At 45.5% G+C, this 11,453-nt stretch overlaps 1 protein-coding gene across 1 annotated transcript; it reads left to right on the forward strand.

The window, feature by feature from the left end:
* Positions 1 to 517: 517 nt before the first annotated feature.
* On the forward strand, positions 518 to 10,395 carry LOC126176551 (THO complex subunit 4-like). Its single transcript, XM_049923709.1, has 2 exons — positions 518 to 667; positions 10,144 to 10,395. Exons 1-2 carry the CDS (start codon positions 518 to 520, stop codon positions 10,393 to 10,395), a joined length of 402 nt encoding a protein of 133 aa, XP_049779666.1.
* The last annotated feature ends 1,058 nt before the right edge of the window (positions 10,396 to 11,453 follow it).

Consider the following 11,453-nt stretch of genomic DNA (forward strand, 5'->3'; position numbering starts at 1 on the left):
AGCAAGGCGCCATATTCAGTTACAAGAATGTATTCTGAACAGATAATATTGTGACTCATGTACCGTCAAGGACGACGTTCATCATGAATGGATTAAAGTTAAGTATCAAACTAATTACATCCGCTTTCTGAATTCTAATTCCTTGTCATGTTCCAGCCCTCACGTCGGTATAGTTCTTCCCTCCACACGCCAGCCTGCGTGCATTTCGGCCTCCTCTAGTAACACGGTGTTGGCTCTTCAAGCCAGCACAACACTTTCTTGCGCAGTTTTGCCACGAAAATGGCAGGGTGTGCTCCTGTAGAAATATCGGCGGGCGTCGACAACGTACACGACTGCATTACCGTAAGTTATTTGAACAGTTTACTTACCATTCTTCCATCTATCTCGTATTCATTTGATTACGTCTTATAGCTGTAGTAGAAAAAAGAAGGGTGAACTAATTGACAGCAGATGGCCAGCACGTCCCACGTGATTCCGGACGTAACGGCCTTTCAGAGCTGTCGTGGAGAGGGGCAGGATGACAGAACCTGTGGAGGAGCGCGGGGCGGTGTATCGCAGCGGCCACGGCGGCGCTACCTCAGCCCTCCTCTTAATATGCAAATGGGGGGCAGAGACAAAAGCCCGGGCGGCGGCAGGGCCGGCACCGGCGCTAGAAAAATTACGGGAAGCCGGTCCGGCCGCGGGGCTAGTTTTTCAGAGCTGACCGGTCCGCTACGCGCGAGTTCGTTTGTCTTAGCCGACTGTTGGATTATTTGCATAGGCGGACAAAAAAAAAACCTGCTGCTTTACCCCTTATGACCATCGCGAAACGAGGAGCGAATGTGAAACTGGTTTTGATTGCGCGGGAATCAAGCTCCCGCGAACAATACTGTTCACACAGTACTGGTACCTCGCCGGCAGTTGGGTCGTGTTTTAAACGTGAACCTCTCTTGTTTTAAATGTGCCTGAACCACACCTGTTTGGCATCGTTGACAGTATAGCAGCTGTTGCTATGGATTCCTTTGCGCCATTAGCTCCATAGTTTTCCTTTGAAAGTCCACTTTCTTCGCTTTACATTTCATGGCAGGAGGAAGACGTATCTTTTCCTGTGTTAAACATTCGCTCTGCAGCGGACTATGTGCTGATGTGAAACTTCCTGGGGAGTCAAAACTGTGTGCCAGACCGTGACTCGAACCCGGGGACCGTTGCCTTTTGCGTGCAAGTTCTCTACCAGCGAAGCTACCCGACCATAACTCACGACCCGTCCTCACATCTTTACTTCCGGCGGTATCACTTAACCTACCTTCCAAACTTCCCAGGGCTAGCTAGCACTCATGGAAGAAAGGATGTTGCGGAGACGTTGCTTAGCTGTTTTGATCTACCAGGAAGTTTCAAATCAGCACACGCTCCGCTGCAGAGTGAAAATTTCGCTCTGGAAACAATCCCTTTGGCTGTGGTTAACACCAAAACCTCCAGATATCAGATAGTCAGATCGGTACCAAACGTTGTATATCGACAGAGTATCAAGCAGAACACCGATATAGTTTTTGCTATGCACTGTCGTCCTGGAGAACATGCGTAAAAAGTATGTGTCAGGTAATACATGACCTACGGAGCCCAGGAAAAGCATAACTATCTACGTGTGAAACATGTCCCTGGCATGTAAAAGGACTATTCGGAGGTTGTAGGTGCACGACGGTGCTGAAATCTAGCAGTCAGTTACTACTGTTGTTACTATTAGTTCTTCCGCACGTGTGATGCAATTGTTTCTTTATTCTTCTTTTCTGTTTGTTTGTATTCATTCTGTGAAACTACAAATGTACTCTATAGGTTTGCTACTTTCAAATAAACGAAGCGAAAGCGGACTGCCAATAGAACACTTCTATGAACATCTACATCTACATTTATAATCCTCAAGCCACCCAACGGTGTGTGGCGGAGGGCACTTTACGTGCCACTGTCATTATCTCCCTTTCCTGTTCCAGTCGCGTATGGTTCGCGGGAAGAACGACTGTCTGAAAGCCTCCGTGCGCGCTCTAATCTCTCTCATTTTACATTCGTGATCTCCTCGGGAGGTATAAGTAGGGGGAAGCAATATATTCGATACCTCATCCAGAAACGCACCCTCTCCAAACCTGGCGAGCAAGCTATACCGCGATGCAGAGCGCCTCTCTTGCAGAGTCTGCCACTTGAGTTTGTTAAACATCTCCGTAACGCTATCACGGTTACCAAATAATCCAGTGACGAAACGCGCCGCTCTTCTTTGGATCTTCTCTATCTCCTCCGTCAACCCGATCTGGTACGGATCCCACACTGATGAGCAATACTCAAGTATAGGTCGAACGAGTGTTTTGTAAGCCACCTCCTTTGTTGATGGACTACATTTTCTAAGCACTCTCCCAATGAATCTCAACCTGGTACCCGCCTTACCAACAATTAATTTTATATGATCATTCTACTTCAAATCGTTCCGCACGCATACTCCCAGATATTTTACAGAAGTAACTGCTACCAGTGTTTGTTCCGCTATCATATAACCATACAATAAAGGATCCTTCTTTCTATGTATTCGCAATACATTACATTTGTCTATGTAAGGGTCAGTTGCCACTCCCTGCACCAAGTGCCTATCCGCTGCAGATCTTCCTGCATTTCGCTACGATTTTCTAATGCTGCAACTTCTCTGTATACTACAGCATCATCCGCAAAAAGCCGCATGGAACTTCCGACACTATCTACTAGGTCATTTATATATATTGTGAAAAGCAATAACACTCCCCTGAGGCACGCCAGAGGTTACTTTAACGTCTGTAGACGTCTCTCCATTGATAACAACATGCTGTGTTCTGTTTGCTAAAATCTCTTCAATCCAGCCACACAGTTGGTCTGATATTCCGTAGGCTCTTACTTTGTTTATCAGGCGGCAGTGTGGAACTGTATCGAACGCCTTCCGGAAGTCAAGAAAAATAGCATCTACCTGGGAGCCTGTATCTAATATTTTCTGGGTCTCATGAACAAATAAAGCGAATTGGGTCTCACACGATAGCTGTTTCCAGAATCCATGTTGATTCCTACATAGTAGATTCTGGGTTTCCAAAAACGACATGATACTCGAGCAAAAAACATGTTCTAAAATTCTACAACAGATCGACGTCAGAGATATAGGTCTATAGTTTTGCGCATCTGCTCGACGACCCTTCTTGAAGACTGGGACTACCTGTGCTCTTTTCCAATCATTTGGAACCTTCCGTTCCTCTAGAGACTTGCGGTACACGGCTGTTAGAAGGGGGGCAAGTTCTTTCGCGTACCCTGTGTAGAATCGAATTGGTATTCCGTCAGGTCCAGTAGACTTTCCTCTGTTGAGTGATTTCAGTTGCTTTTCTATTCCTTGGACACTTATTTCGATGTCAGCCATTTTTTCGTTTGTGCGAGGATTTAGAGAAGGAACTGCAGTGCGGTCTTCCTCTGTGAAACAGCTTTGGAAAAAAGTGTTTAGTATTTCAGCTTTACGCGTGTGATCCTCTGTTTCAATGCCTTCATCATCCCGGAGTGTCTGGATATGCTGTTTCGAGCCACTTACTGATTTAACGTAAGACCAGAACTTCCTAGGATTTTCTGTCAAGTCGGTACAATCCTTTTATATGTCAGGAACATGTTCTCGATTATGACAGTTTTACACGTAATGCAGCACAAAAACTGTCAACACCACGATTCGATCCCTGGACCCTCTACCAACTTCCCAAAGGGAGCTCTACACGACAGACGCTCGCAGTTATGCTTTTCGTATTCTGCGTAAGACATTTGCTGTCTATCACTTATCGTTTATGAGCATTCCCCTGGACGATAGCACATAGCACAAGCTACAACGGAGTTCTGGTTGGTACTCTATCGATATACAACGTTAGGTTCTGATCTGACTGTCTGACATCTGGATTTTTGGGTATGAGCCATGTGTCCGCAATATCCTGTCTTCCTGGAGTGCTAGTCCTGCAAGTTAGGCAGAACTTCTGTGAAATTTGGAAGAGATGAGATCCTGCCGGAAGCAAAGCTGTGAGGACGAATCGTCGGTCGTTCTTGGTAGATCACTTATCCGTGGAAGACAACGGTCCCGGGACGAGTCCCGGTCCGACACACGGTTTTGATCGGTAAGGTAGTTCCAGATGTATCCTTGTCTGTAGATGGAGCGTCCTAGGAGGTGGGGATTAGCGTTTAACGTCCCGTCGACAACGAGGCCATTAGAGACGGAGCACAAGCTCGGATTAGGGAAGGATGAGAAAGGAAATTGGTTGTGCCCTTTCAAAGGGACTGTCCCGACATTTGTGATTTAGGGAAATCACGGAAAACCTAGACCAGGATGACCGGACGCATGTTTGAACCGTCGTCCTCCCGAATGCGAGTCCAGCGTGCTAACCACAGCGCCACTTCACTCGGAGAGCGTTCTGGCATGGAGCAGGGAGAAGAAAGGAATCGTTTGCAGCCTTTTCAAACGAATCGTCTGCAAATATAGTTATGACGGGTAGAACCTAAATCAGGCTTGCTGAGGAGGCATTTTTAACTCCTCTGCTTCTGACTTCCTCAACCGTTACACCATATCGCTCAGTGTACCTGTCAAGCCCTCCCGATACTACAATCAGATTTGCCGTATTACTTCCTTGTTAACAAATATTTAAAGTGCGATATACGTCACACAAAAGTTCACGTATCTCGAGTAGATCGAAATCTGCTGAATCTCCAAAGAGCAAGTCAACAAATGTTTCTGTGATTATTATAAGTCACGATCGTGGTGGAACGTATAGATTTTCTCTGAGAATATAACCCATTGCACTGCTGTAAATTCTTGGAATTCTAGCGACCTTTTTGTCCAATATGCAGTCAAGAAGGAGCGCAATAGATTATAATCATAAATGGTAGGCAAGAATATCTCTACCAATTTGCTCCAAGCCCCTTGCTCACCACTAGCGCACCTGCACACAAAACGCGATTGAGAAAACTTGGTGATTGACAACGTACGTTAGAAGTCAGTGCATTTACATGCGTATTTGCTTAGAACGATGTATATGGCCCATAGGGAAATGTAATCAAGATGCTCGGGGAACAAATAGGAATGTTCGAAATAAAGGTTAAGTTGTTCTCATGGAAAGCATACGGGTGAATTTTTTTCGATGTAGATGGTGCAACAATTGTTCTGCCACTATCGAATATCGCGCGTAGACTCAATTAGAATAGAAAGGAAAGACTGAGGACGCTTACGGAGGCGTTCACACAACCATTTTTCCGTGACTACGTACAGAAATGTTGATATGGAGTACCCTCCTTCACGCCCTCCCGATTAGCTGCGCGGTCTAACGCGCTGCTTCCCGAGCGGGAAGGCGTACACGTCACCAGCACGAATCGGCCAGGCGTATTAGTGTCGAGGTCTGGTGTGCTGGCCAGTCTGTGGATGGTTTTTAAAGGAACATTGTATGTCCAAAGGCGCCAGTGTTAAATTATCGAATTTTGTGACCCATTATCTTGGAAACTTTTTAAAACACCAACTTACAATTTTTCATAATCATTGAATGCACCTTTCTAGTTACACTAAACTAGAATTATTACTAAAATTGTATTGTGGGGCATGTTTTTTTTCAAACACTCAATATTTTAACAGAATTTTGTAAATAAATGAACATAAAAACGAAACAACTCAGGATGTTGTAATTGGCTCTGATGGGACTTAACTTCTGAGATCATAAGTCCCCTAGAACTTAGAACTACTTAAACCTAGCTAACCTAAGGACATCACACACATCCATGCCCTAGGCAGGATTCGAACCTGTGACCGTAGCGGTCGCGCGGTTCCAGACTGTAGCGCCTAGAACCGCTCGGCCACTCCGGCCGGCATATTTTAATTATTCTAGTTCCATATGTGTTGAATCTCACACATGACATACTGTGAAAATTTCATGTGTCTACCGTCAATACTTTTTTAGAAATCGGGTCATTTATTGCAAAAAAAATGTAGTTCAGATAAACTGAGGTTTAAAACTTTTTTTATTACAAATTCTTATACAAACTTACATTTCTGCGTCTTTTATGCACTAGAATTACCATCGCCCATAGTCTGTGTCTTCTTCAGTGTCACAATAAATGGCTCTGAGCACTATGTTACTTAACATCTGAGGTCATCAGTCCCCTAGAACTTGGAACTACTTAAACGTAACTAACCTAAGGACATCACACACATCCATGTCCGAGGCAGGATTCGAACCTGCGACCGTAGCAGTCGCGCGGTTCCGGACTGAAGCGCCTAGAACTGCTCGGCTACTACGGCCGGCAGTGTCACAACAGCCCAGTGCTTGCCTCCTCCTTTTCTTTCTTGTTTCTTTTGTCATTTTCGGAGCAGCTAACTCTGCTTCACGTACACGAAGCTCGTTCAGTTCCCGCAACCTTTTAGCTGTGTTCTGTCCAAATCTTACCCCTAACTTCTCCAGAACTTTAAGTCTTTCATAGCTGCCACCATTAAAAGTTATTACAGAATCAGACACTGCTAACTTTATAGAGTCATAAGGCCAACAAATAAATTTTTAGCCGCACGTCACCACACAACATTATTGAAGGACTTATTCACATTCTGGGTCTTCCCATGTAAACACTACTTTTGTAGCTCAGGAGTTTCCAGATCTCTATAAATAGGTTTTATTGCCTCCATTACTGCCAAAGGAAGAGAATGTTTATGTGTAAATTCATGCAGGGTGCCAGAAAATTCAGCTTGCCTATATTTACATCAAGTGTTTGGTGGAGGTGGAGACAAAGCATGACATAGCTTTACATCGGTTGATATTCGATGAAAGAAAGTGCTCCACACAGCTCATTTCATCTTCTTTAAATTGTCACAGTTATCTCTAATGACCTTCCCATAATACTCCTGTAATTCATGAATTACTTTGTCCGTTAGTCTTCCATCACATTTTATTGTCTTGCCATCAGACAGTTTCGTGTTACCCAACTTCGTTTTTAGGTTACGCAGACGTGTTCCCATCCTTTTCTTGACAAGTCCTACACGCTCAAGTCTTTGTATAGGAACATCATATGGCTTACTGTTTTGTACTGTAATGAAAACCTTGCAGTCTTCATCACCTAAGTAATTTACATATCTGACACCTCTCTCCTTCTGCGAACGCTGGAAAATGTTAACTGCTCCTTTTACCTCCACTCCTCCACTTGTTCCATCACAATTTCTTATACACTGCTGCTTATGAAGTAATCTGTTCTTCTGGTTCACTGTACAACCCTGGCAGTACTTACTGAGCACTTCAAAATCCAAAACTATTCCAATGTCAGTACTTATGCAAAACCATTTTTAGAACTAAACCCACACTTTTCCCAGCATCCATCCACAGCAATGCTGATGTCTGTGTCACGCTCATTTTGTTCAACAGTTTCTGATGTAGCATCAACTATTGAATCTTCAGCCACATCATTTACAGAGTCCCCAATTGCTGTTACATATTTCGTACACCTAGAAGGTGCTTTTGGCAAATTCAATGCAGTGCAGAGAACATTACCAGCCCTTGCACCTTTACCAATGCATATAAAGCCATAGAACAGTCTCACATTATGTTCATACAATGCATTACCTGAACACTTTGCTGGCCGCTGTGGCCGAGCGGTTCTAGGCGCTTCAGTCCGGAACCGCGCTGCTACTACGGTCGCAGGTTCGAATCCTGCCTCGGGCATGGATGTGTGTGATGTCCTTAGGTTAGTTAGGTTTAAGTAGTTCTAAGTCAGGGCTTCACAAAATACGTGCTCGCGGAGCAAGCTGTGAGCAGCAAGGCGCGAGCACGGAGCAGCGCGAGCACGCTGCCCCCACTACGGGACCAGAGCGGAGAGTGGGGAGAGTCACGTGGGGCACACAACAGCTGCCGCCAGTCAATGTAAATCCGCGGCCACCTGCAGGGATATCACTCACGAATTATTACTGTGACAAATGAAACAAATAAAGGAGAATGTACACGTGCCACATAATTTTATTAGCTTAGTGTATGCCTCTACATTCGTATTAATTTGTGAACTTAAGGTGTCACTGAAGTGTGGGATTCTCGGTTATCTTGTACTTTTTGCCCTTTACAATTGCGTCTATGTTCGGAGTAATTGTTCTTGTGCATCGTAGGCGCAGCGTGCAGTTTAAATTTCGATCAGACAATGCGTTTCTCAGGCGCGTCTTGTTACATTTCATTGCAGAGAACAGTTGTTCACAAACATACATGGAACCGAACATTGATATTATTGTAGCCGCCAGTTTGTGCAAATGAGGAAATCTATCCTGAGGGAAGTTCAAATGGCTCTGAGCACTATGGGACTCAACGGCTGAGGTCATTAGTCCCCTAGAACTTATAACTAGTTAAACCTAACTAACCTAAGGACATCACAAACATCCATGCCCGAGGCAGGATTCGAACCTGCGACCGTAGCGCTCTTGCGGTTCCAGACTGCAGCGCCTTTAACCGCATCTGAGGGAAGTGTCTGTAAAATTCCAAAATGTTTTTCTTGTTCTGAAATTTGTCTCTGTATTCTCTGTCACACTGCAGGTCAATAATTTCTAGTTGCAGCTCAGGACGAATTTCTTCAATATTCACTGAATATGGAGAGGAGAACAGATCAGAATCACTGTCTAATGCTGTCAGATCTTGAAAGCGTTGATCAAATTCCTCCTTAAGGACAACTAAACTATGTGAATCACGTTCACAGTCTTTGTGAACATCTTGCATGGATGATAATTTAGGAAAATGAGCTAGGTTTCCTGTTTCCAGCTGACTCACCCAAAGTGTCAATTTCATTTTAAAAGCTCGTATTCGATCTATGAAATGAGTAAATAGCGGATCTTTACCTTGTAGTGAAATGTTCAAAGCATTCAGATGGCTAGTTAAATCTGCTAAGAACGCGAAATCACATTTCCATGAAGGCTCTTTCAATTCAGGAACACACATGTTATTTATTTCCATGAACATATTTATCTCATCTAATAGGCAAAAATTCGATTTAATAATTTGCCACGACTAAGCCAGCGGACCTCGCTGTAATAAGGCAGGCTACCATACTGGCTTTCTACATCCTCAAGAAAGCTTTTAAATTGTCGTGTGTTGTAGCCCATGCTTCCTTATATAATTGGTTGTACGAACAACACTCATCACATTTTTTAGAGTGATACTCTTTGCACATAAGTTTTCCTGGTGGATCACACAGTGAACGCCCCTTATTTCATTCGGCACGGTCAGTTTTTGCAATTTCTCCTTCAACAGCGCAACGAAACCTAATTTTTCCCTGTCATCGCTGGTGCACCGTCTGTAGACTCTTCAAATTTTTTTAGTGTTTCTCTTTTTCTCTATTGGTATCATAACTGTTGCAAGGAATTCTTCAGGCCATTCCCCTTTGTCATATATCTCGTTACAGAGGTAGACTATTTCTTTTCTTGCCTTGTTTCGCAGACTCTCCAACAGTTCTGCTGGTGTAGTGCTAGTGTAGTGGATGTCTATCGTTCGCGTATTGTCCACAGAAAAAGACAGTGTATTCTGGGGAACTTCCTTCCCCGCATGGGCATGTAGGTGTCTGTCTCAGGCTCGTGGTTAAAGTGCGTGCTTGTCCATTTAAGAAATGTACCATACCGCGGCTGGGATCGATGTGTTTCATTCTCAACCGCTCCCTAATGTCAGCGAGGAAGCCGTGCAGTCTACGTCTCTTACGAGTATCACTTACGTCCGACTCAACTTGCCGTGTATCCAAATGTCATCTTTTAAGGAGACGAGCCGTCTGTATCGGCACACCAGTTATTTTGTGTAACTTATCTAGTCTCCCCATCTCTAACCACCGCGCGGGATTAGCCGAGCGGTCTTAGGCGCTGCAGTCATGGACTGGGCGGCAGGTCCCGGCGGAGGTTCGAGTCCTCCCTCGAGCATGGGTTTGTGTGTTTGTCCTTAAACTAAATTATCCTAAGTAGTATGTAAGCTTAGGGACTGATGACCTTAGCAGTTAAGTCCCATAAGATTTCACACACATTTGAACATTTGAACATCTCTAACCAGTACCTTGCAGCTCAGTATTTGATCGTGATATCTATGGGGCATATTCCGAGCATCGTCGATTATCCGGCGCGCCGGTACTACGTGAAGAGTGATAGTCCTTTGGCAGCGAACAGGACTTTGGGATACGGTGGCGCGTGCCACTGCCCGCCGGCCGCTGTCCGCCATGCGCCGTGGTGGCCTCGCTTTGATCCGCGGGCTGGCGCGGCCTGTATCACAGAGCGGGGCGTCTGGCGGCGGCGGCGGCGGCGGCGGCGGCGGCGGCGGCGGCGGCTCTATTTCTAGAGCGACAGCCGGGGGGCGGCCGCAGCCGACGCTGACGCCGACGCCACTTGAATCAATTTGGAGCGCCGTCAATTAGTCGGCTGGCTGCCGCCGCGGCGCCCCCGTGCTGGCTAGGTGTGCAGACTTCTCCTGGCCAGCTGCCTGTCCGATCCAAGCACGGGAGGGCTGAGAGAGGTGAGAGGAGTTTCTCAATGAAGGCGGCAGTGCAGCTACAGGAGCACCAGAGTCAACGACACCGCCTGTCAAAGGCGCCGAATTTATGAGGGAGCTGCACAGTAAGATCACAATTACATCCAATATAGCTAGAGAACGTATGTATACACTATCTGATCAAAAGTGCATAGAAGTCTGTCAGCCGACACTAATGCGGGGTGTGTCCACCCTTTACCTTTATAACTGTTTGAACTACACTACTGGCCATTACAATTGCTACACCAAGAAGAAATCCAAATGGTAACCTGGTATTCATTTGACAAATATATTATACTAGAACTGACATGTGATTACAATTTCACGCAATTTGGGTGCATAGATCCAGAACAACCACCTCTGGCCGTAATAACGGCCTTTATACGCCTGGGCATTGAGTCAAACAGAGCTTGGCTGGCGTGTACAGGTACAGCTGCCCATGCAGCTTCAACAGGATACCACAGTTCATCAAGAGTAGTGACTGGCGCATTGTGACGAGCCAGTTGCTCGGCCACCATTGACCAGACGTTTTCAGTTGGTGAGAGATCTGGAGAATGTGCTGGCCAGGGCAGCAATCGAACATTTTCTGTATCCAGAAAGACCCGTGCAGGACCTGCAACATGCGGTCGTGCATTATCCTGCTGAAATGTAGGGTTTCGCAGGCATCTAATGAAGGGTAGAGCCACGGGGCGTAACACATCTGAAATGTAACGTCCACTGTTCAAAGTGCCGTCAATGCGAAAAAGAGGTAACCGAGATGTGTAACCAATGGCACCCCATACCATCACGCCGGGTGATACGCCAGTATGGCGATGACGTATTCACGCTTCCAATGTGCGTTCACCGCGATGTCGCCAAACACGGACGCGACCATAATGATGCTGTAAACAGAACCTGAATTAATCCGAAAAAATGACGTTTTGCCATTCGTGCACCCAGGTTAGC

This window comes from Schistocerca cancellata, chromosome 3, assembly GCF_023864275.1.
Source record: "Schistocerca cancellata isolate TAMUIC-IGC-003103 chromosome 3, iqSchCanc2.1, whole genome shotgun sequence".
NCBI lineage: Eukaryota > Metazoa > Arthropoda > Insecta > Orthoptera > Acrididae > Schistocerca > Schistocerca cancellata.

Excerpts from the sequence above, each read along its gene's own strand:
- LOC126176551 (XM_049923709.1), top strand. The coding sequence starts at position 518 with ATGACAGAACCTGTGGAGGAGCGCGGGGCGGTGTATCGCAGCGGCCAC. Across the intron at positions 668-10,143 it reads CGCTAGAAAAATTACGGGAA|CGAACAGGACTTTGGGATAC; the intron begins GCCGGTCCGGCC and ends GTCCTTTGGCAG.